The 25,702-nt window shown below is 48.9% G+C and overlaps 1 protein-coding gene across 1 annotated transcript; it reads right to left on the bottom strand.

Moving 5' to 3' along the window:
- Positions 1-3,099: 3,099 nt before the first annotated feature.
- On the bottom strand, positions 3,100-24,329 carry tgfb2 (transforming growth factor, beta 2). The gene is made up of 7 exons (XM_076971677.1): positions 22,651-24,329; positions 8,955-9,118; positions 7,285-7,417; positions 6,671-6,781; positions 6,180-6,345; positions 5,902-6,055; positions 3,100-5,679 (listed from the first exon to the last, which is right to left on the bottom strand). Exons 1-7 carry the CDS (start codon positions 22,994-22,996, stop codon positions 5,521-5,523), a joined length of 1,233 nt encoding a protein of 410 aa, XP_076827792.1. The 5' UTR covers positions 22,997-24,329; the 3' UTR covers positions 3,100-5,520.
- Between the last annotated feature and the right edge of the window lie 1,373 nt (positions 24,330-25,702).

Genomic DNA, 25,702 nt, shown 5'->3' on the forward strand with positions numbered 1-25,702 from the left:
GTACAACATGGGAACGGTCACACAGGCTTTCACAAGTGTCTATGTGAAGGAATTAGTGTTAATGTAGCTCTGTGTGTACAAATAACAATAAAAGTTAAAGTAGAGCGATGTCCTCCACAACGCTGGGGTATCCATGTAGGAGAAACTCCTAGGTAGCTTCTGTGTGAGGATTAGCGAGTGTGTGTGTGTGTGTGTGTGTGTGTGTGTGTGTGTATGAGAGAGTTATGCATAACGTACACATATGTGTGATGTTCGGGGAGATGTGAGAATATGTGTGTGAAATGTATGTGGTGTGTCTGTGCATGTGTGTGTTTGTGTGTGTGTGTGTGTGTGTGTGTGTGTGAAAGAGAGAGAGAGAGAGAGAGAGAGAGAGAGAGAGAGAGAGAGAGTGTGCGGAAGTAAGGGAGGTATAAGTGAAGTGTGGGGGCAGGGTGGCTGGCGTGCATCCGGCCCAGAGCAGGCGGGCAGAGCTGTTCTGGGGGGATTGAATGACGGAGGCATCCCAGACCTGATCCTGCCTTTCTCTGGTGCGATATCTCCAAAATGTCTGTCAGAGTGGAGAGGTGGGGGAGGGGCCGTTGGGGGCACTTTGGACTTGGATGCACTGTGATCCTTCAAGCTGCTCCTGGTTTCTGTGCTCTCACAAAGAGAGTTACTAATCCTTACCTCAACAGAACAGGCTTTCCTGTGTAATTACAGATGCAATACAAGACTCTGTCTGCAGGGCAATTACTGCTGACACATGAGAGAGGGGGGGGGGGGGGGGGGGTGCGTGCAAATGTCATCAAAGGAATTTTCTTAAATTCACATACAAGTACTCAACACTCTCTCTCACATACACACACAAACACACACGCACACTTACACACAAAACAAACAAACACACTGATTTAGTCACTAAAATGTTCACTCTGCTAATGGGGTCCCTGCATTGTTCCAGAATGACATCACTGTTCAGAATGCCTCTTTCTGATTTCACATTGTTGTGCTCATGCAGCTGTGGTGGAGTGACCCAATCCCCCCACCCGGCTGCCATCAGCACTTTCACCCTGGAACCTCTTTACTTCCATCTTCCCAGGTCTTTGCTGTGGGCCTGTGTTTGGGAGGTCTGCTCCAGGCCCATGGAGGGGGGGGCAAGCAGCGGCCGAGCCAACGCTGAAGGCTCGTTAGCCTCTTATCGAAGCAACAAAGCTGTGGCATTATGTTATGGATTATGTTATGGATTATGTTAAGGATTATATTATGGATTATGTTATGGGTTATGTTATGGATTATGTTATGGATTATATTATGGATTATTTTATGGGTTATGTTATTACCCAGAACTTTCATTTTTACCTTTACTTAGTCTGATTGTGTGATTTGTGTGTGACTTGTGTATTTGTCTGTATTTTGTGTAATTTCTGTGTTAACGGGCCGCCCAATGGAGGATGGGTTCCCTTTTGAGTCTTGGTTCTCCCGAGGTTTCTTCCTATTCCCCACCATCATAGGGAGTTTTTCCTCGCCACTGTCGCCTTTGGCTTGCTCATTAGGGTTCTGGACCCATAGTATTGTTAACCTTTTAAATCCTGTAAAGCGCTTTGTGACAACATGTGTTGTGAAAAGCGCCATACAAATAAACTTTGATTGATTGATTGATTGATGGGTTACGTTATGGATTATGTTATGGATTATGTTATGGATTATGTTATATATTATGTTATGGATTATATTATGGGTTATGCTATGGATTATATTATGAATTAAATTATGGGTTATGGTATAGGTTATGTTATGGGTTATGTTATGGATTATGTTACGGGTTATGTTATGGATTATGTTATGGGTTACGTTATGAGTTATGTTATGGGGTTATGTTATGGATTATGTTATGGGTTATGTTATGGGTTATGGTATGGATTATGTTATGAGCTATGTTATGGGTTATGTTATGGATTATGTTATGACTTATGTTAGGGAGCTGTCCATCACATACACATCTTTTTTTAACGTCCATTTCGTATTTCACAAGGCCATACACACGTGAGAGTTTTCTTTAGCGGGTCCGCTGCGTTTGATTAGGAAGAACTCTTGACCACTGCTGATGGGTCACGATGCGAGGGAGGCTGTGCTTCCACGAACTTAGTAAAAAAAAAAAAACAAAACAAAGAAAAATCCAAGAAAAGTCTCTCCCAGCACATACCCGTGACATCATCCGCTCGCAGTGAATTTATCTGCAGAATGTGGAGTTCAGGCTTAATCAAAGAGCACTTCCAGAGAGACAGTCTCCAGAGCAGGGTCCAGAGCCCACTCCAGACGAGTTCCTAAATAAAGAACCACAACCTCGCAGCTAATGAGGCTGGCCGGACTCCAGAGTAGAGGCACAACTGGGGAATATACTGTATCAAAGGATCCCTCAAAATATGCCAAAGGTCAAATAAGCCAGCCACACATGTGGAGACCTGCTTGTGTGTGGGAAATACAAAAAAGAAGTATGTAAACAGAAGTGCACTTTTGGCTGCTGCATCAGGTGCACTTTCCCAGGTGGCTGTGCAATACTGGAACTGGCTGTTTACACATTAGCAGCGTCACTGCCTTTTCTGAGCTGAAATAAAGAATGGGTTTGCAATGTGTAGAATTTGTTTTGGCAGGGATGTTGGTGCTTTGCAGAGCCAGAGTCTATATTAGGTTGTGAAGTGTCTCGGGCCAGACCCACAGAGCGGACCACACCGCCTGTATTTGTGCAGATGCCGGAGTGGAGATGCACCACCCAGAGCTTCAACAGGACCGGCTGACGGAGCAGCGCGGTACACATCGTTCCAAAGAACCTGCACGCTGATATATGCAATGTCCATCTTCTGGGCCCCTGTGTGTCCCTATCTGTGTGTCCCTGTCTGTGTGTCCCTCTCTCTGTGTGTCCCTCTCCCTCTCCCTCTCTCACTCCTTCTCATCTACCTCTACCTTCACTTTAAAGATCGGCAAGAACTGCAAATATTTGTCCGGTTTATCTTACAGATTATGTACGGCCATCTTATATGAAGGCATCTATTAAATATCCAAATATGCACATTGTAATATATACAAATGAATACAGTACAACAAAAAAGACGCGACTACTAATTTCTTGTAACTTAAATAATTTATTTACCACTAGAGCACCACAACAATAATGTGTTACAATACATCATAGTGGGTCAAGAAGATCAACATCAACATAATCATTATCATCATAAACAACAATAACAATAAACAGCTCTAACACAGAGGTCACTGATCTAGTCCTTAAGGACCCCTGGCCAGCCCACACTCTATTTATTACAACTGGAATTGAAAGGCAATGCAGGTTGGTGAGGGGTGTTTGAGGACAAGGTTAAGAACCACTGCTCTAATGTGACAACGCTGGTACCTTCTTAAGAAAGTTCACCTGCTGATGGGGGATGTGGGTGTCACCTGTACATCACAGATGGTGGTCAAAACAGGACTGGTGGAAATCTACGCTAATATTACAGCTGCTTCCTGGTTTCCTGTCCCAGTTATGTGTAATGGAGCCAAATGGTATCTCACCCCTCACATCACGAACCCCTGGCTCACACAGGGCAGGAATAACTACGAGGAAAACACACAGAGCGGCAAAAGTTGCAAATAAAAAGGTAGAAATAAAATACAGTCAGTGCAATTCTTTCTATCAAACAATTTTTGTTCCTCGGAGACAACAACAACACAAATCAAACAAGGGCTTCGTTCTATAATTTGAAAATGCAAAGTTGTCCAGTGGCACGCTGACCTGCACATCTGCTCCTAACGCTTCTCCTCCCGTCCGCACCTCACGCTGCTGACCGCACGTGTCACACGAAGCACCGGGCACACGCAGCACCGGGCACACGCAGCACCGGGCACAACTGCAAGTCCTTTACTCTGGTCACGCAGACATGGTGCCCGATGTTTGTTCCTCACCACTACTTAGCCGAAACCCTCTGCTGCCGTCCCCCGTTTCCACTTCACACCCTTCACTCTCTCCCTTCACCTCCCGTGACCCCAGTCTCCATACCACTCTGGTGACATTCGTCATCTAGTCGAATGTTGACATCTCCGTACCTGACCACACCGTGCAAGTGGCTATCTGGAACACTGGTGTGTTCCTTCATAAAAACTCCAAAGAAAAGCCAAAGGGAAACTGCTTGCAACTGCTTCATATCCCTACTAAATAAGCCTTGCCCTTGTGCGTGTGTTTGTGTGTTTGTGTGTGTGTGTGTAAGTGTGTGTGTGTGTGTGTGTGTGTGTGTGTGTGTGTGAGGTGTGTATCTGTAGTGCATTTCCATGATTGATTCATATTAAAAATGCACAAACCAAGAGGCAGCTGTTGCATTTAAGTATATTTAAGCAGTCGCTCACAGTGACATCACTGTAAGTCTCTCATCACTTCCAGAGTTCACGTTTTCAGCATAATCCCAAACACTGGACCTGTGGTGAGGCAGCCTTCCTGCCCGCCGTGTTCACTCCTCACAGCCGCCGCTCTGGTGAGGGCCACACACGCCCCCGTGGGCCGCACACGCCCCCGTGGGCCGCACACGCCCCATGGGCCACACACGCCCCATGGGCCACACACGCCCCGTGGGCAGCCCCTTGTACGGCCCCTGGTATGTTCTTCAGATGAGCTATGATGGGTTATGTCTCTCTCCGTTCCTCAGAGATCTTGCTTCCATCTCATCACCTCCGTCTCTCTGACCGGGAGAACCTCGTCAGTAACAGCTCCTCCTACATCTACTGAGTGAGTTCACTGGCAACCGCCCACAACAAAAAACAACAGACAAAACAAAAAAACCAAAGCGAAACAATAAAAACCCAAAAGCAGAGACAACTACAGGTTGTCAGGGACGCTAAGGTAAAAGGACAGAAAGAAAGCAGAGACTGGTGTAACTGCTGGTGAAAGGGGGGATTCTCTCCTCTACTTCACATGTACACACTTAATCATGAACTTCCAGTGTTTGCCATACTCATGTCCTGCTGTGATGAGTGTGTGAGATGAGATGTGCTGACAGGGCCAATTCCCAACACACACACACACACACACACACACACACACACACACACACACAAACAGACACACACACACATACACGTCCACATATACAAACACGCGCACACACACACACACACACACACACACACACACACACACACACACACACACACACACTTGTGCACACACTTGCGCACACACTTGCGCACACACACACACAAGTGCAAAGGCCACAAGTCTGCATGTGTGCTGGGGTTTGCTCACTCTGAATGCATTTGCTGGTTTTAGGAAACCAGCAATTCTTAGCATGTCTGTTCTGACACCCTGTCTGCACAGCACATTAGTTCCCTATGTGAGCAAGAAGAGCCTGTGATTGTTTTTACATGACAATATAGGTGTACAGTATGTGTGTGTGTGTGTGTGTGTGTGTGTGTGTGTGTGTGTGTGTGTGTGTGTGTGTGTGTGTGTGTGTGTGTGTGTGTGTGTGTACATATGCATGTGATTGCAGCTGTAGCCAGTTCCTAGCTGCATTTGCAGGACTTGACAATCATATTGGAAAGCTGCTCAATTTTGGGGGTCTTGCCAATGAAATACAGGATCGTGAGGGGCTCCAGGTCTTGGGACACGCAGCACGGAGAGGCAGACGCTTCTGGATTTATGGTGTTATACAGCCCAAGGACCTGGGGGGAGAACAGAGGAGAAGCCATCACTGCTACATCTATTACACCCAATGCATGTGACATTCGTATACTTCTTCCACTCTTACTGTGCCTGTTGTGTTGTGCACTTTGAGAAGAGAGTCTACTGAAAGGGAGAGACCGGCCTAGTCTTTCTCATCCTTGTCCAAATAAACACATGAATGAGATGCTGGTGTTTGGATCTGGGGCTGTGCTGCCTCCCACCTTGCTGTGCTGGGTGTCTGCGCTCCACAAATAGGGACACGCCCCCGCGCAGAAGTTGGCGTTGTAGCCTTTGGGTTCATGGATCCACCTCCAGCCCAGGTCCTTCTTGAAGTCAATGTAGAGTGACCGCAGGCAGCAGTTGTCCTGGACGTTCCTGTGGAGCGCAAGAGCCGATTTAGGCCACGCCGGGACCCGCACGCGGCAGCAGCCAGCGGGAAGAGAGGCGGGGCTTTTGCCAACCCGCCCTCCCGCTGGGGGAGGGAGGGGCGGGGCCTGACCTGGAGCAGAAGGCGGCGTCCAGGGCGCGTTTCTGCCTGTGGCTCTTGTGCTGGGACTCCAGGCGGTAGGAGGGGAGGAGCATGAGCAGGAGATGGGGGGCGTGGCCACTGTGACGACGGCGTTTGATCTTGGGCTCTCCGCCGTGGCTGAAGCTGTCGTCAATCCCTGTCAGGCGACAGCCCAACAGGCGGTTAGTGAAGCCAAGGTCCCAAAACTGAACTCGGGGCCAAAGGCTTGTTACATACACAGATTCGAACGGTCATGCAATTTATCACAGGGGTTCAAACATTAGGTGCACTGGGGTGAAATATGAGCGAGTATGCAGAAAATATGCATACGTTTTTTATTACGGAGTTGGAAACTTCTAACCGATAAAGTCAGCACAAAAACCCGATGAACTCCACATGAAAACTGGGCCAGTTCCCCCCCCCCCCCCCCCACCCCCCCCCCCCCCTTTGACCCATGTATGTGTTCCCACACCCCAACCCACCTGCAAAGCGGGCCTCCAGTTCCTCGCTCTTGTTCGGGATGATGTAATTATTTGACGGCACAAATGTGCAGCAGGGACAGTGCAGGCTGATCTTGAATCCATTGTTTCTGTCTGGGGGGAGGGCAGCGGAAAGAAAGAGAGAGAGAGAGAGAGACAGAGAGAGTGGTTAGTTCGTCTTGCTGTCAATCAAAAAGTTGAGAGCTGGAGCTGCTGCAGGTGGTTGGGTGAGTATGGAGGGTCGACGCCCTCTCCTGCCGCAGGCCACGCCCACAACCTCACCGCACTGACGATGAGTAGTGCTGACCCTCCCTCGACATGACCTCTCTGGGGCTCTACTAGGCACTAGGTCGACTGCTAATGACCTCCGTTACTCTGCTAGGCCAATGAGGTGCATACCCAGAGTACGCTTGTGATTTCATTTTTAAGCAGGTTGCCTATGATGCTTTTTCTCTGTGAAAGTACACTGGGTGGCTCTATAACAAAAGTGCATGTAAGAATGTGCTTTTCTAAACAATGAACGTGGCTAATGCATCTCTCCTCCTCTCTCTCTCTCTCTCTCTCTCTCTCTCTTTCTCTCTCTCTCTCTCTTTCTCTCCATCTCTCTCTTCCCTTACCTCTGTGCAGCAGCCACTCGCTGACCGCCTCCGTCACGTCAAAGGACAGCCATTCTCCCTCCGTGCGCGTACGCACCACCTTGCTGTCGATGTAGCGCTGTGTGGGGGAGGTGAGGTCCTTATGGCCCAGGATCTAGCAGGAAAAACAAGAAGCAGCTCACCACCCCGAGTTCACCTCTCTCAACCCCCCCCCACCCCACCTCTCCTTCCTCTACGCTGCCTCCAGTGTCCCAGTGCGTGCACAATTTAGGCCCGGTGCTTAAAGCTCTGGCCGGTCACGCACAGTTCAGCCACGCAGCTCCGTTGAAGGACGACTCCGCCTCCCGCCCGCCTCCCCCCCGCCTCCACATTCATCCTCTGCCTCCTCCCCACACTTCCCCCTCCCGTGTCAGTGACTCCCTGATCGATTAGCCAGGTCTGGAGAATAAAAAAATAGAAGAAGCTTGGAGCAGCAGAGCTGGCGGAAACAGATGCTGGCCAGAGTGCGCTGTTATTGCTCTGTCCTCCGTGGCTGCGTGTTTACGTTGGACCACGCACTCCTTAATGTGTAAAACACTGCAACACACCACACAGCTCATCTCGCCTGGTCTCCGTGAGGCTCACGCTCAGGCTCCATGGCCTAGAGTGCTCGCTAGAGACCAGAGGAGGCCACTGCCTCTACAAGCCCCTGAAGGAGGAACCAGGAGGAACCAGGAGGAGCCAGGAGGAACTCCGTCACGTAAGCCCCTGGAACAGCTGTGATTTGGGATATGTAGTTTGGTTATAACACTGCACATACTGCAAGACCAGAAAGCTCGCTGGGAAAATGTAAAGCCTTACAATTATGTGCAGAAAACGACTCATATCGGATATGAGCTAGCAAAGGAGGAAGGGATAAAGAATCACGGCGCCAAAGTGCAAGATAGATTTACCCTGCCAGCTCCCACCAAGGAGATTCCTCTTTACGAAGCTGGAAAGTGCTTCTGGTTTAATCTGAAACAGACTGCTTTTTATCTGTTCCTTAAAGCTTTCCAGAGAATGATGGCCTAAAATGTGTGCTATAGTGGGAAGAAAAAGTGCAGCGCTAACATCAGTATGGATATTGAAGCCTGAAGTAAAACGCTCTCTTGTAGTACATACATCATTCTAATCTGTGTGTTAGTGAGAGTGAAGGCAGGGTTTAGCCGGGGTTTACAGCACCTGTCACCGCTGGGCATGACTGGCCCTGTGGGGTGTGTGCAGGACAAGGGTGAGACACAAGGGGGCGTCAGGACCCGTGCCCCCCAGACCCCGTGCACTCTAAGTCACAACACCATATTCTTCTCCGTTTTCTCGCCACGCAAATGAGAAAGAGGAAGGTGTGGTGTGCCATCTCACAACCACAGCCTGTCGCACCCTCGACGCGAATAAGACAGACAGCAGGAAACACGGAGACAGAAAGAGTGGGAAAACTCAAAAAAATACAATTTGGTTGATTGTATGTGTTTGTGTCCTGGGCCTGGGAGGAGTTCTGGTTCTGGTCTGGGGCTGGCAGGAGTTGGCGGCGAGGTTCTGGTCGTGTGCAGATGGAGCAGCAGAAGACAGAAGCAGTGTGGGTACCCGTGCAGGCACAGGCACAGGGCCACGCCATTCACTGATTGGCCGGTAGCTCGACAGCGGGGCGGGACGCGGACCTAACGCAGATGGTTCACCTGATAGAGCTCGATGCGCTGCTCAGAGACGCGTGCCTTCGGGCTCGGCAGTCTGAAGATCCTCAGCTCCGCCTTCACGAGGTTGGAGGCGTTCTTCTCCAACGAGCTCACGTCGAACCTGAGGCGGCGGAAGTACGGGTTGTAGTGGGTCGCCGAGATGACATCTGTAGGGCAAAGGCAGCTCCGTCAAATCAAAGCCATCATTACCGCACATGTGGGGTGGAGATAACAACGATATTGCCACACGTTTTCTAGGTTCTTGGCAGAGCTTTTGCTAGTAATTGCAAGCTACTGCCAAATGATTGGGGTTACAGGAAAAGCCATATGGTGGATGTCACAGTGTTCCACAAGACTTCTGGGCTACACATGTAGAACATATCTCATCAGATATTTAAACAAGAGTTAGTTGGAGGATATTGGACCTGATGTTAGAGAGGCTGATTAATAACACCTGAGCCCGAATCAGAAGCAACTCAAAAGAAAGATCCAAGATGTGGTGTTGCACACACATTTAGACATGACACATTAGCGACAGTGATAAGCACTTTTTTCAGACAGAGGCTAATGAACAGGTCACGATCTTGTGTCCCGCAAAAATAAATCCCTGAAAAATGGATGCTTTAGTAAACAAATGCGAGGCAGCTGTGCTAGGGCCCTGCTCTACACGGTGCCTGAATAAGTGGAGCACTACGGCAACACTAGCATGCTACTCTAAACCATGTGTGACTGCAGCGTGCTTTGACAAGAACCTGTGCGCTGTGTAGCCACACCGCACACCCTCTGCACACCTTCCGCACACCCTCAGGACGTGGGGAACACTGAAAACTGGGAGCACAAGACTTGCAGAGATCACGCGGCTGTTTCCCAGGACACCACTTTAACCCACGCGAGTTAGCATGCTAGCGCAGAGAGGAGGCACGGGTGCAGCAGCATGGCCCCGAGCCCCACACTGATGGCTGTTAGTGTGAGCACAAGCCATGGATTAGTGATCTGCGCTGGTTTGTTTATAGAGCCTACACGAGCAGGACATCCGTCCAGAGAAGGAGAGACAGGGAGGAAAAGACCTTCACAGCGCTCCCAAACCATTTTGCAGTGTGTGTGTGTGTGTGTGTGTGTGTGTGTGTGTGTGTTTGGGGGGAGTTTGTGGTGCCCAAAGACTCCGCTGGACATTTTACCTGGAGGTGTGTAGTTTGGTCATGATCTCTAGTGTTATGGTACTTTGTCAGGCTGTTACTTGCTTGAAAGTTCAGTCTATCTAACCAGCATGATGCAGTACTGAAGACCTAGTGTAGTCCAACACAGTATAGTTTATAAGATGCCTTTTCAGTCTCTCACCTCGTCCTTCTCTCTCTCTCTCTCTCTCTCTCTCTCTCTCTCTCATACGTATAATCACGGGGATGGGGAGCCAATACTAACTTTTCACCGTGCGACCAGGACAGATGGGCCAAGAGAAGCGAAGCCCTCGCTAGCTCTTTTCCCATCCATCAGAAGAAAAAAAGTCACACATCAAGCGTGCAGTGGGCTCGCTAAAGGAGCTCGGTTTACATAAACTTCTTTCCAGCATCCTGCCTGTATGAATGACTCTGCTGTGCTCCACTCCACACTGGAGGCTTTGAGCGGAGAGCTGAGCACCACCGCTGCGGTGAACGCACGCCATTGTGTGTTTACACACAAATGACATCACGCATGTGCACACACGTGCCAGAGCTCCTGTGCTGAGATGTTGAGGCCTCTAATCCTAACGTACTACGATTTTCCTGTGACACTCCGATCCTCTGGGGAATTTGGGCTAGTTCGGTAAGAAAGCCACTGGCTGGGGGGCAAAGGGGGAGAGTGAAACCGCACTGCTGCTGATTTATACGAACGTGACAGGAAAATGATCCGCCACCAGGTTGCGGTGCTGCGGTCGTGAACATGCGCTAGACACGCCCCCGAGCGTTCAGACACGCCCCCGAGCGTTCAGACACACCGCAGGGGGGGCCGTACGCTCACACTACGGCTGGTGGCTTGCGCTGTCATGTGGTAGTAAACCAAATATATGTCAGAGAGGGGAGACACTATAAGAAAGCAGATATCTTTCAGTATGCCTCATTTAGCACCGTCTGAGGATCCCTGAGACCTGTTGAGTTATTAACCTCTGGTATTTGACAGCACTGGTTTGATGAGCGAGGGATTAGAGCATGGGTTTGTCATTTCTTTTAAGATTCTAATATGAAGTTTTGGCTCACTGCTTTACCGGATTACAAGGTTTCTGATAGTGCCTTGGAACCTCGTTTGTAAAGATGAAGCCGTAACACGCCCAAAATGGAAGCAGTGTCCTAATGAGGAAGGCTGAGCTTATGAACTTCACATCCTCTGGACTACTGTCTGCCATCTGGAGCATGATGGGAACACAAGCCAGGCATTTTATTGTAGCAAACCAAAAGGTTTATACACGTAGTAAAAATAATTATCCATGGTGAATACCACCAAATCAGATTCACTCTGCTCAGTTATACAAAATGACCCTACCATGCAGAAGTCAAGGGCAAGGCCTTTTAGACGTTCCTCTGGAAATATGAGACATCGAAGTCATGTACACACATAAGACAGCATACTGGACGTTTAACAGATTTGTAAAGTTGCCAGAATAGTGAAAAGAATTATTTAAAGCACACACATGTAGGACATCCCGTCATTTTCACATGAGCTCTGCTCACATTCTCCCTCGTAAATCACTTCATCTCAGGCCATTAGAACCATTTGGCGAATAGTTTCTGAATGGCTTCCTGAGTGAGCAGTTCTCATGATGAACAGGGGGAAACAGCCATCGAGCAGGGGCTTCCTTCCTGCAAGGGAAAGAATCACGTGACTTCCCCTTGTCTTCTTGCTGGACCTGGAGCTGGGCTGCACCTCCACCACCACCACCTCGCTACACCAACCACCACCTACACCCGCATCACTCAGCCCACACTCCAACAGCTGCTCCACCAACATCTCTCCGCACCGTCCATCATCCGCATGGCCGACGCCTCCTTCGCCCGCTCACAACAGCCCACGTGTGCAAAACGCCCACGAGGACCTGGCCGAGTTCTCGCTTCTCCGCGGGTATAATGTGCACTAATGGAGGAGATGTTTAACTCGGATATCTTGCTCTAACAAAAGCTAAACCCTTTTGCTACAGACCTAATCTGCGCTGGTGTGTATTCTCACTGATCAGGGCCTTGGGCCAAAGGTTCGCTCCCAGTGTCCTTTGCTCCTCCCCAAACTCAGATGCGTTTCCTGTAGCGTTTGCTGCCGAGCTTCCTGTTCAACAGAAGTGTGTGTGTTGGACGGCTGCCCCGCTGTCTTCAGTGACAGGCCTGTCTGTCTGTGAGCAGGCCTGTCTGTCTGTGAGCAGGCATATATAACCCACTGTTGCTGAGCAGGTCTCTCGACCCGGCCCACACGGTGCAAAGACACAGCTCCGATGGTGTTTAATGGTGACATGAGATGACTTTCAGATAAGATTACTCACACGTACACGGGCACATGGTTGCACACAGTTGCACACACATAAACACATCCACATTTGAGAACAAACAAACACATACACACACAAACACACGTGTTTTAACAATAAAAATACAATTTCTGTCGACAAACATGTTTCTGATGACAGGCCTAAGTTGCTTGCATACTTCACTATATCTCTGGGGACATCTGGTCTTCACAAGTGTAAACATAAGTATATATATATGCATATAGAAACAAACACAAACACACACATTTCTTCAGGCTGCTGCCTAAAAGATTTTGAAGGTTTACATTTTAGTTGTCATAGAGACCTAGGAAATAGCATATGGCATCAATAAAATATGACACTGTGATCAGTACAACAGAGAAAAGTTCCAAAAATGTGCTTACATTTAAAAAAACGTTATACAGGCGTATGATTTGGAGAAATTACTGGATGCAACTGTTTGCTACCTCAGAGGCACTTTTACAGCCTCACACTGGATACTGAGCCCAAATATTGGTGACGTGCTGGTGGGACCCGCAGAGACGTGAGAGGCGGCGGCAGACTGGACCTTCCTGTCCTCCGTCCTCCTGGTACTGATGTACGGGGCGGAGAGAGGTGAGGACAGTGAAGGCAGGGAGTGCATGGGGAGTGCGTGGGGAGTGCATGAGGTGTGCATGGGGAGTGTGCAGGGCAGGGGTACTCAACTAAATTTGTCGGCGGTCCAATTTTGGCAGATACCTGTGACCTGAGGTCCGGTGCGGCGGGCAGGGGTGGCGAACGTAAGTTGTTGAGCGGGGTGGCAAACGTAACACTCGTGACGGAGAGTTTTTTCAGTAGCCCTGAAATAAATGCTCCGGTTTTTTTTTTGGTCCGTATCCAGTTAATCAGGAATGAGATTGGGTCCGGACAGGACTGCGTTCGGGTCCGGATCCGGACCGCGGTCCGCCAGTTGAGTACCCCTGGTGTAGGGAGTGCGTGGGGAGTGCATGGGGAGTGCATGGAGAGTGCATGGGGAGTGTGTAGGGAGTGTGTGGGGAGTGCATGGGGAGTGTGTAGGGAGTGCATGGGGAGTGCGTAGGGAGTGTGTGGGGAGTGTGTGGGGAGTGCATGGGGAGTGCATGTTACCCTTACATGTACATGTACATGTTACCCTTAGGCGAAATTATGCATAAGCATGACATCAGTTTCCATTCCTACGCAGACGACACTCAGCTATATTTATCGGCAAAACCCGATGATTTAGGCGCAAACAGTAAGATTGAGAAATGTGTAGAAGAGATAAAACATTGGATGGCATGTAACTTTCTAGCACTAAATGCCGATAAAACAGAATTGATAATAGTTGGGTCTAGGGCTGCGAGAGACAAGATACATAATGCAGCATTGAATCTACATTCTTTTAATATAACCCCCAGCGCAGAGGTAAAGAACTTGGGCGTCACAATAGACCCAGATCTCTCGTTCGATACACATATTAATAATATAACTAGGGTAGCGTTCTTTCACTTGCGCAACATTGCCAAAATTAGAAACATAATAAATATTAGTGATGCAGAAAAACTAATCCATGCATTCATATCCTCTCGTTTAGATTATTGCAACAGTCTCCTAGCTGGATGTTCTGGTAAATCGATAAACAAACTCCAGCTGGTTCAGAACGCAGCAGCACGAGTTTTAACAAAAACTAAAAAGTTTGATCACATTAGTCCCGTACTATCGTCATTACACTGGCTGCCAATTAGATTCCGTATTGACTATAAAATACTTTTATTAACATATAAAACGCTGCATGGCTTAGCTCCAGACTATCTTAGTGAACTTATTGAACAATATAACCCAGCGCGTTCACTTCGCTCGCAGGACGCAGGGTTATTAACTGTTCCTAGGATCAAAAAGATCACAGCAGGTGGAAGAGCCTTTTCTTTTAAAGCTCCACAATTGTGGAATAATCTTCCTGCCTCTATTCGGGACTCAGACACAGTCTCATTGTTTAAAACTCGATTAAAGACTCATCTGTTTAGTTTGGCCTTTGATTAATCTGTTACATATTTACTACATCTCGTATCTTTTCTCCGAGGTTCACCTGGAGAGTAACATTGCAGTCGGAGCCTACAATACCAGCATCGCTGCTCCGACACGGAATGAAAGCCTGGCGTTCATCAACAGACATTTACAGTGACAATATCATAACCCAGAACTTTCATTTTTACCTTTACTTAGTCTGATTGTGTGATTTGTGTGTGACTTGTGTATTTGTCTGTATTTTGTGTAATCTGTGTGTTAACGGGCCGCCCAATGGAGGATGGGTTCCCTTTTGAGTCTTGGTTCTCCCGAGGTTTCTTCCTATTCCCCACTATCTTAGGGAGTTTTTCCTCGCCACTGTCGCCCTTGGCTTGCTCATTAGGGTTCTGGACCCGTAGTATTGTTAACCTTTTAAATCCTGTAAGGCGCTTTGTGACAACATGTGTTGTGAAAAGCGCTATACAAATAAACTTTGATTGATTGATTGATTGAGTGTGTAGGGAGTGCGTGGGGAGTGTGTAGGGAGCGCGTGGGGAGTGTGTGGGGAGCGTGTGGGGAGTGCATGGGGAGTGCATGGGGAGTGTGTGGGGAGCGCGTGGGGAGTGCATGGGGAGCGTGTGGAGAGCGCGTGGGGAGTGCGTGGGGAGGGGAGCGCGTGGGGAGCGCGTGGGGAGGGGAGCGTGTGGAGAGTGCGTGGGGAGGGGAGTGCGTGGGGAGTGCGTGGGGAGGGGAGCGCGTGGGGAGCGTGTGGGGAGCGTGTGGGGAGCGCGTGGGGAGCGTGTGGGGAGCGCGTGGGGAGCGTGTGGAGAGCGCGTGGGGAGTGCGTGGGGAGTGCGTGGGGAGGGGAGCGCGTGGGGAGCGTGTGGAGAGCGTGTGGGGAGCGCGTGGGGAGGGGAGCGCGTGGGGAGCGTGTGGGGAGGGGAGTGCATGGGGAGCGTGTGGGGAGGGGAGCGTGTGGGGAGGGGAGCGTGTGGGGAGTGCGTGGGGAGGGGAGTGCGTGGGGAGCGCGTGGGGAGCGCGTGGGGAGCGCGTGGGGAGTGCGTGGGGAGTGCGTGGGGAGCGCGTGGGGAGCGCGTGGGGAGTGCGTGGGGAGCACGTGGGTTGGGGAGCGCGTGGGGTGGGAAGTGCGTGGCTCCGGGGAGGCAGGGTGGAGGCGTAGGCTCAGTGGCCCGCTCCTCCCCTGTAGGGTTATGAGGCAAGAGAGGAGAGCCGGAGGGTGAAGGTCAGGTTGTAGGCGCTGGGAGCGAAGCAAGGCTCGGCCCGAGAGAGTAGGAACCAGCAGAGGAGCAGGAGCAAGAGGAAAGAGTGAGACAGAGGGAGACAGAATGGGAGAGGGACAAGAGTTGTCCCCGGCGTCCCCACAGACCCCTCTGTCTAACCACTCACCTGCCAATGGCAAATTGGAAACAACTCCGCACATAATCCCTAGGATCTAAAAATACCCAACGCATTGAAGGGCCATCCACGAAGCCCTGTCAGTCTGCACATGATTTCTGCCCAGCAACAGTCCAGTGCGCGCACACACACACACACACACACACACACACACACCCTCACAAACGGCCAGACACAATAGTAATGGGGGAAGGAGCGAAGAGTAAAGTGGAAGAGACTGTTGTTGTACTGGAACTCTGCACAAGGTTCCTGTTGTATGGCAACCAGAAAACAAGCAACTGCAATAAACAGCATTCTGTTACCGCTAGTGGACTCTGACAGACATGACTTAAGCATTCGTCAAATTTAAAAATTGATGGTGATCATGGTCTTACTGATAATTTGCTATTTGCAATGTGGAAATGATGATAAAGAGACACTTAACTTCATATAGTGCTAACTCACTCTGAACCTCATACTGTATAGTGCTAACTCACTCTGAACCTCATACTGTATAGTGCTAACTCTGGACTTCATATAGTGCTAAATCACTCTGGACTTCATATAGTGGAGACTCTCTCTTGTTTTTATATAGTTCTAACACTCTTTCTCTTTGTGTCATCAGCCTCACATTGTGCTCTGCTCTTACACACAGCACTATGATCTCAAACTAGAACAGTAATACAGACCAGTCAATACAGCCCAGTCAGTACAGCCTTGTCAGTACAGGCTAATTCTCTCAACTGAGCTTCTCACTGCAGCTTCCTGTATGTTCCACTGAAAGCCGGGCCGGGCTGCACATGGCGTCCTGGCCCCGAGCATCTCCAGTTCAGCCACACGGCTCCAGCCCTGCCGCCAGAGATGGGCCGGGGAGCTTTTTCCCACACTGGGCTTCACTCATGTTAGAATATCACATTACGTGGGACCTGCGCTCTCGCTGTAAACAGAATAAACGCGTTGGAGGAAAAGTTGTTATTCTTCTGCACTTTTGCTCTCCCTCCCTCATGCTCTCTCTCCCCCTCTCACTCTCTCTCTCTCACACACACTTTCTCTCTCTCTCTCTCTCTCTCTCTCTCTCTCTCTCTCACACACACACACACACACACACTTTCTCTCTCTCTCTCTCTCTCTCTCTCACACACACACACACACACTTTCTCTCTCTCTCTCTCTCTCTCTCTCTCTCTCTCTCTCACTTTCTCTCTCTACCGTTATTCTCTCCCTTCTCTTACGCAACAGAGCTGGGACGCTGGAGAAACTGCAATGTGTCCAGGTCTTGCGTAAGTTTACTGAGCCCCACTTTTCAACAACAACCCCACCACAAGCCGCCTCTGAAGCCCAGGAACTGAGTCCTCACCTTTTTCAGAGAGAAAGAGAAACAGAAAGATGCAGTTTTGATTAAACAACGCAACACTTAACCGAGGGCTTCTAGAGCAGGATGTTCTTAATAAAGAAGTCAGTAATCCCACATGCAAAAGGGACAAACTAGTACTTGAGCATTGTTCAGATTTGGCACAAATGATAGCTCACAACAGCACCACACACACACACGGAGCTGCAGAGCAAAGGTTGTATGACTGAGTCAGAGCGAGCGCATTTCAGCATGCAACCCAACACTCCCCCCCCCCCCCCCCGAGCTCCGAGTGGCAGATCAGATGCAGTTGTTGGCTGCGTGTCCCCCATTACACTCCCCAGGCCTGTGTAAATAAAGTGTTATCACATGCACTTTCGCTCTTGGTGGGTTGCTGCAGATCAAACTCCATTTGCTTCCCACTGACGTCCCACAGATGCACACCGAGCTAGCGTGTCGCAGGCAACCGAGCTAGCGTGTCACGGGGAGGTGGGTTCTGCACTCGGGCTGACGCGGCTGCCCGCAGGCTCGCGACCCTCTCGGGCCCTCGGGCCGGGCCGTTTCAGGGAAAGCCCCTCTGCACCGCAGTGTTTATTTACACAGCGAGAGGCGAGAGGGGCTCGAGTGTTCTCTCACAGCCACTAAGCCAAATCTGTCATGCACACGCATCAGGCTTCGCTAAGCTGCACAAACACGGACTCACTTCAAGCCCTCTTCCTCACAGAGGCATGTACACACGTAAACAGCTTTGAGCTGTTTCTTTATGCTGGCATGTGTGTATAATTATTAATTATAGTACCACAGCAGCATTACTAACCAGTGTGAATTCATTAAAAAAGCATAACGAAATGCTTTGGCTTATGGCAAAAGATTCAACAACCACAACACATCAAGAGAAAATACTCTGACAAAAAAAATGTCAGGTTGACAAAGCATAATTTTTGCTAAATTCAGTTGTGAACACATAACACAACAGCCTGCATGCGCTCTTGTGTCCACACCACATACACACTTCGGTTCTCCCATGTGGAGATCTTGAACTAGGTCCAAATGAAAGCCTATTGCACAACTCAAACCTGTACACAAAGAGATGAGCTCCAGGCTACAGTCCCTCCTCTGAGACAGAGAGAGAGAGAGACAGGGACACCCCAGCTGCAGGGACACAGCCCCGGATGGCACGGCACCAGCCGAGGACAGTCTCCTCCTCTAAACGGGCCTCTTGCTGGCCTGCACAGTGTCATGTATGGCTCTGGCTTCAGACACATACCATAGTGCAGTTCAGATCTGCTCGCACATGGTCTAAGTACTAAAACATCCCTGCGCTATAGTGGCTGCTGTCGGCTTCACCACAAAACCTTTTACGTGTTGCCGTTCTCACACGCTCCACCTCACTCACACTACACACACACACACACACACACACACACACACACACACACACACACACATGCAGATCAAACGCACCAATCTGCAATGCACATGAATAATGTGTTTATTAATAACACAATAAGCAGTGTCCATGTTGCTAGATCCTACAAGATTATTTTTGTATTTGCTAATTCTGCATGGTTCTAGCCAAATGTTTGGTGTTCTAGGTGGTCTTCCTGAATAAAATATACAACTACAAGGAAAGCACTGTGACATGACATTATTCAACTAATCTGACATGATAAAATATGTTCATGGCTGTGTTTGTCTTACCATAATGTGTTATAGTACATACGAGGCTCCTCGTTTTGATTTATGGAGGCTGAACAGAGCCATTTACCAGGAGTCATTCATTTTAAGACTTTATTACTGGTATTTCTTAAGTTTTACAATACAAACAACTAGCGCTATCCATGGTCTGTAAACACAATTACTACTTTAGTGGCCTATATATGTTCTCTATATAATTTGGAGACTTTTTAGACAGAGTGATAAATGCAATTCAGAATAGAATAATGAATCAAACAAATGGCACCTGAATTATTCAAATCTGACCACTCCATATGGTTTCTGTTTACCTGTAAAGAGCTTTAAGTACTTATCACACTAATTGTTAACTTTATAAAAGATAATGCTTTTGGTAAGGATTCAGGTTTGAGCAATCTGGGTACTATGAAGCATGAGCAAAAATATGCTGATTTGATGACCTTACAAAATAGTTCAGCGCAACATAGGTTTTCAGACATTTGATCATACATTTAGAAGTTCTCTTTATAGATCAGAGTGTCTTCAAGTGTCTCCTCTGACCTCTTTAGGACAGTACGCTACAACAGAAATGAGCCTATTCAGTTGTTCACACTATCACAGGCTGATAGTATCATTAAATGGCAACTGACAACCTTTCTGACTTTTCAAACATGAGGTACACCTTTCACCAACTTTCCACCAGTGCACAAACTAACAAAACATACATGAATGCACTACCCCCATAAAATGACTGTAACCTAAAACATTTGCGAGTCCTTCATGTGCACACACACACACACACACACACACACACACACACACACTGGTGGCCTTGTGTTCATCTGCATGAACACAAGGGAGCTCTATACTTGGCTGCAAAGACACATGCGTTTACTAACGTGTGGCTGGAGCCATGGCATGAAAGCATTTATGCATGTGTGGACATTTAATAGCTCAGCACATCCACAGCAGAAACACAGCTGACCGTGTCAATGCCACATTACATTTGCTGACTGCTCCTGCAGAACCCCACTGTCTCAGCGTAAACCTCTAGGGGTTTCGCCTCTAAAATATGTGGCATAATAATGTATATTTTACTGTGTGCTGAGAAACGCATGTGTAGAACAGTAGCTAAATGCACTTTATATGCCTATATGGCACCTATTCAAAATGCCATGAAACAGATAATGCTGAATGTTCATAATAAAAGTTAATGCTGTAAGAAGAGCTGTTTTCACAGTGATTGTCTCCTGATATGGCTAACGGTTCTGTATCACACACACAGATAAGAGAGTGTGTGCTAGATAAAAGTGCATGTTCTTGGAGAGGAGGTGGTGTGAGTGCAGTGTGGTGGAGGCAGGGCAGGGGGCAGAGGGCGTAGAGAGGGAGAAATCAGTGAGGCATCGGGATGCAGCTCGGCTACTGTAGCTACCGCTCCACAGCTCTGATTTTGTGGCTACCGCTCTACAGCTCTGCTACTGAGGCTACCGCTCCACAGCTCTGATACTGTGGGTACCGCTCTACAGCTCTGCTACTGTGGCTACCGCTCCACAGCTCTGGTACTGTGGCTACCGCTCCACAGCTCTGATTCTGTGGCTACCGCTCCACAGCTCTGCTACTGTGGCTACCGCTCCACAGCTCTGCTACTGTGGCTACCGCTCCACAGCTCTGGTACTGTGGCTACCGATCCACAGCTCTGATTCTGTGGCTACCGCTCCACAGCTCTGCTACTGTGGCTACCGCTCCACAGCTCTGCTACTGTGGCTACCGCTCCACAGCTCTGCTACTGAGGCTACCGCTCCACAGCTCTGCTACTGTGGCTACCGCTCCACAGCTCTGCTACTGTGGCTACCGCTCCACAGCTCTGCTACTGTGGCTACCGCTCCACAGCTCTGCTACTGTGGCTACCGCTCCACAGCTCTGATTCTGTGGCTACCGCTCCACAGCTCTGCTACTGTGGCTACCGCTCCACAGCTCTGGTACTGTGGCTACCACTCCACAGCTCTGGTACTGTGGCTACCGCTCTACAGCTCTGCTACTGTGGCTACCGCTTCACAGCTCTGATACTGTGGCTACCCCTCCACAGCTCTGATACTGTGGCTACCGCTCCACAGCTCTGATACTGTGGCTACCGCTCCACAGCTCTGATACTGTGGCTACCCCTCCACAGCTCTGATACTGTAGCTCTCCAGCTGGAATTTTCCATGGAGCATGTGGCCCAATGAGCAAAGAACAGCAGAAATGTGCACGGCTTCTTCTCAGCTCCTGTTGAAATGGTGTTACATGGACCTGCCAGCTCTCAAGCTAAGTATCTCTCTCTCTCTCTCTCTCTATACACCCCTGCATTTCTGTATGCCATCCAGTGCCATGCCCTGCGGTGCTATCCGTGACTGCTGCCTGGCGCCCGACCAAATAAGGCCGATACCCTCTACATTTCCGTGACCCTGTGTGAGTGAGTCAGAGAGCCATTGAGTAAGCGATCTGGCTAAATTGTAATCTAGACTCAGGAGACTAGACACAGACACTTGCTCATGATTGGAGGGGATGAGTGACAGCTAGGGAAGTGAGCCCAGTCATCTTGCATGGTCCTCTCTTCTTCCATTCAGCTCACTCAGACATGGGGATTAATAACAATGAATTCTAAAATAATCCTGTTCTTTCCCCCATGTGTTGACACAGTATTATTTATAAGCCATAAATACCTTTGAACCAGAGGATGGCACTGAGCCAAATCTATCCATGTTTAGGGTGTTTATTCAATGGGCAGGGCCAAGGATAATATTTAATGTGAAATATACCTTGGGCATATAAAATATCACTTAGTTATTTTTCCTTCATGCTACATAATCACATTTGATATGTGAGAGGAAAACAATTTGGTAATTAATGGCACAATAAGGCCATTGAATGTAGTTCAATTTGCTTACACAGCCATGACTTTAAAAACATGAATGCATTAATGTTCACAGCAGGTCTGTGTGAGTATACAGTGGCTTATTCTTCCAGTCTGTGTGTGTGTGTGTGTGTGTGTGTGTGTGGGGGGGGGGGGGGGGGGGGTGTTAGGAGGGCATTTAAATAGCCTATATATATATATATATATATATATATATATATATGTGTGTGTGTGTGTGTGTGTGTGTGTGTATTCTAGAGATATTAGTACAACAATGTTGGGGGAATATATAAATGGTTACACAACCCAACACGTAAACGTGGTCTCTCATAGCAGCCGGTAGGAAATACACAAATACTCTTTTGGGCTTTTTATCGAATGAGAATAACTATGAGCCAACTCTGTGATCTTACAGGAGGCACATGCGTGCCAAGCAGTTCACAACATCTTCAGATAGTCGTCTGTGAAGGCGCAGAAGTTCACACAATTAATGAAATCTTAGAAACTGCATGTTCTTCTTTGTCCCAATCAGAGCACGTGCTAAGACATTAAATCCGTTCTTTCTTCGCAAAAGATTACTGAATGAACGGGCACGCATATCCTTAAAATAACATTTAGGAGAGGGTGTCAAATGCAAAAACACGCGCCAGGCTCATTGTACGCAATGGGCCACCATCTAACAAACAATAGTTTCTCAAAGCGCTGTGTGCATGTGGGTGAAATGGTTCCACCTCTCAAATGAAGTTCACATCAGGCAAGCTGATAGTAGACTACTCAGAAAAAAAACTCTTGAGTATCACAAACGTTTTACAATGTTAAAAAACAAGCAAAAATCAAATAAACAAACAAAACAATAACTAATCAAAACATAGTCCCGATTAAGCTCACACTAAAAACTTACTTTCTGCAGGATAGAAGGGGTGCATGTCAATTTTGTGCACCTCCTTTGCGTAATACTCCTCCTCGCTGCGCTGGCGCTCGCAGGTGGCCGCGCGCTCGTTGGCCTTCTCCTGCAGCAGGTCCCGGGTGCTGTTGTAGATGGCGATGATGTCCCGGGACACCTCCTCGGGCTCCGGGTAGTCCTCCGGTGGGGTGGTCAGCTTGAGTTTACTGAGGATCTGACCACGAATGGCCTCGATTCGCTTCTTCATGAACTGATCCATGTCCAACGTGCTGCATGTGGATAAACTGAGAGCCACGGTGACTAAATCCAAGGTCAGAAAAAGACTTAAAATGAAGAAGTTCATTTTTGTGGTAGGTATAGTGCTACCAGTATTGGTCTCAACGGTTTTCAAAGAATATCTCTGCGCCCGATATCTGGATTAAATTAAGCGAAATGCACCGATTTCAAAATAATTATACGATAAATGCATTTTGTATAGTCAATTGTCTTTTTCGATCGAGAATAAAGTTCGTTCGGGGCTTAAGGACGTTTAAAACATCCCCTATCACTACCTATGTTTGCTTTGTACCTGTAAATCCATTCGACGTGACAACTTCGCAAAGTTTTTTTTAATGATGAAAAATCCGTTATGCAGAGAAAGAAAAGCTGGCAGCATAAATCATTCCACGCACTGATTGTATCTTGAAGAAAAGCTACAGATCTGAGTACAGTGCAGTGATCGGTGTGGCCATCTGATGCCTTGAAGACCTTCTCTAACTATACGGGCGAAACAAACCGCGAGCAGCTCCGGTCCGGTCCGGTCGTTTGGCGCAGACGTGCAGCCTGCGGGATGGCGCACAGCTCCACCGCATCAGAGCGCCACCAGCCTCTCCAACGGTGGCGCAAACGGCACAGGCGCGTCTCGTTATTACCACGGATCACCGTGTAGCTTCACACCGACAGGTCTACTCACACGCGTACGGAGAAGCGCACACGACACCGTCTGCGGAGTTTCGCACTGGTTTTTTGGCGCACGTTAGGTGTGAGGGAGAAAAGCTACTAAAGCTGTTAACGCGCGTGTCTGCGGGGCTGAAGAACCGGCGGAGTGAACTGAAGAGGCGAGAAGTCCAGTTATTTTCCTTCAGGGCGACGAAAGAGCGTTAATGCGCGTCTCCATCCCCGCTTGTGGAAAAAACAGATGCGGAATGCGCAGTTCCTCTGCGCTGACGCACGCCAAGACGCATCATCTCCGAACTGCTGCAGCGAGAGAGAGAGGGGTTTATAAAGAGCCTCACCACGTGCTCTCCTTCTTTTTCACGCCGTGGTTGTGGTCGTCACGTTTGGACCGGGGGGACTACTCCAGCCCACGGCTGTGGAGCCCGTTATTGTAGATACTCCTGCGTGCCCACCGAGGCACCACCACTGGTTACTACTGGTTACTACTCACCGCGCTGCTACGGGGTCCTAATGCCGCCGAGCCGAACCTCAGAACTACAAAGGACCTTTGGAGGGTGGAATAGGTTTATAATGCAGCTGTTATTCGGGATATGTATAGCCAAGTGGCCTGTTGAAGAGCTTAGTCCGTGCTAAACGCCTTTCAGGTGTGTTAGTGGAGCTGAACTCTGAGTCCCGTGTTCGACAGCATCCTGTCTGATTTACACGTATGCTTCAGAAAGCATCGTTTTTTTTCTTTATCTTATCATTTGCCAAAGCACCAAGCCTACAATAATCCATCAGCCATGACAGGCTGTCAGAAGTGTACCGACCGCCCAGTCACCTGGTGTGAAACAGATGTGGTCCCTAAATCAGCCTTCATACGGGCAGATGTGTGTAGAGGAGAAAGGCTTTAACAGTGCGTGTTGGGGGTTGGGACGGGGTTGTGCTTCCATATTAAACATGCCCAAGTAGGCAGTTGACAAGCGTGGGGCCTCCGTTACGTGCTCCATCTCAAACGAACCCGGCCTGACCCACGGGGCTGAGTCACTCGAACACAGGAGAGTCTCCATCCCACGACCAAGGAGAACACACTTGGAGACCGAGAGCGCACATTGTGAGGCCGTGTGTCAACATGGGGACGGCTGGGATTCCTACGTGAAAGGGCGCCCCGGTAACGTGACGGATGGCGAGACGGACCGAGCGAACCCGGGACCGTGCCCTCTCAGGACGATAAGGTCCTGGGCAAATATTGCGGTTCAGTGTGTGAACAGAGGCACCCTGGATATGAGGAAGGGGACAAGAGAGGGAAAAAGACGCGGTCAGCAAAACTGTCATTCCTGCATGGCTGCTCCCTAAAAGGGCACGCGGAGATGGAGTTCTTGGCAACCGTCCCACCAAGGCATCCGCGCGCGCGCGCGCGCGCGCACACACACACACACACACACACACACACACACACACACAGAGGCTCAACTCACAGAGCACCATATATATCTCTGTCCACAACCCTGAAATGCCACTCAGTGCTGGTGTAATGCCATTAGAGGGTAAGATACATTCCTGGAGAGCTTCTGATTATTAAATGTGTTTAGATTAACTGAAATGGGGCTTTTCCCACAGGTCATAAAGTTCCAAAGTGACTGAACTATTTAGTCATACATACCCGATTTAAATCAGTGCAATACTTTGGCAACAGCACCACCTTGTGTTCATTCTCATATGCATAAACTAAACACACGGGCTACAACACCATAGCAGTCATACAGATGTACTTTGATAAGCCATAAGGCCATAAGGGGCCCCCGCATGGCCCCTGTCTGCCTGCCACGGGCACTCTGAACAGTTTGCATCACCACACACAGCAGGCAGAGAAGCACTGTGTGTACCGACATCTTTAGATCACAGTCAGCGTCAACGTTCTTAGCAATCCCTGCTATAGCAGCTCTTCTGTGGGATTGGACCAGATGGGCCAGCTTCACTCTCCATTCACATGAATGGGCACTGACCACCACATAGAGGGAACACACCAGAACACCAGCCATTTAAGAAAGGCTCCGACACAGTTGCACATGCCTAGATCACTCACCGTTTGTATGAGGGCTACTGTACAATTGTGTATGACATCAGATGGGCT

Source organism: Brachyhypopomus gauderio, chromosome 13 (genome assembly GCF_052324685.1).
Source record: "Brachyhypopomus gauderio isolate BG-103 chromosome 13, BGAUD_0.2, whole genome shotgun sequence".
NCBI lineage: Eukaryota > Metazoa > Chordata > Actinopteri > Gymnotiformes > Hypopomidae > Brachyhypopomus > Brachyhypopomus gauderio.

Coding starts and splice junctions, on each gene's coding strand:
- tgfb2 (XM_076971677.1), bottom strand. CDS start 22,996: ATGAACTTCTTCATTTTAAGTCTTTTTCTGACCTTGGATTTAGTCACC. Junction 7,418..8,954: donor AGCGCATCGAGCTCTATCAG/GTGAACCATCTG, acceptor TTTTCCTGCTAG/ATCCTGGGCCATAAGGACCT. Junction 6,056..6,179: donor GACGCCGCCTTCTGCTCCAG/GTCAGGCCCCGC, acceptor TGCGCTCCACAG/GAACGTCCAGGACAACTGCT.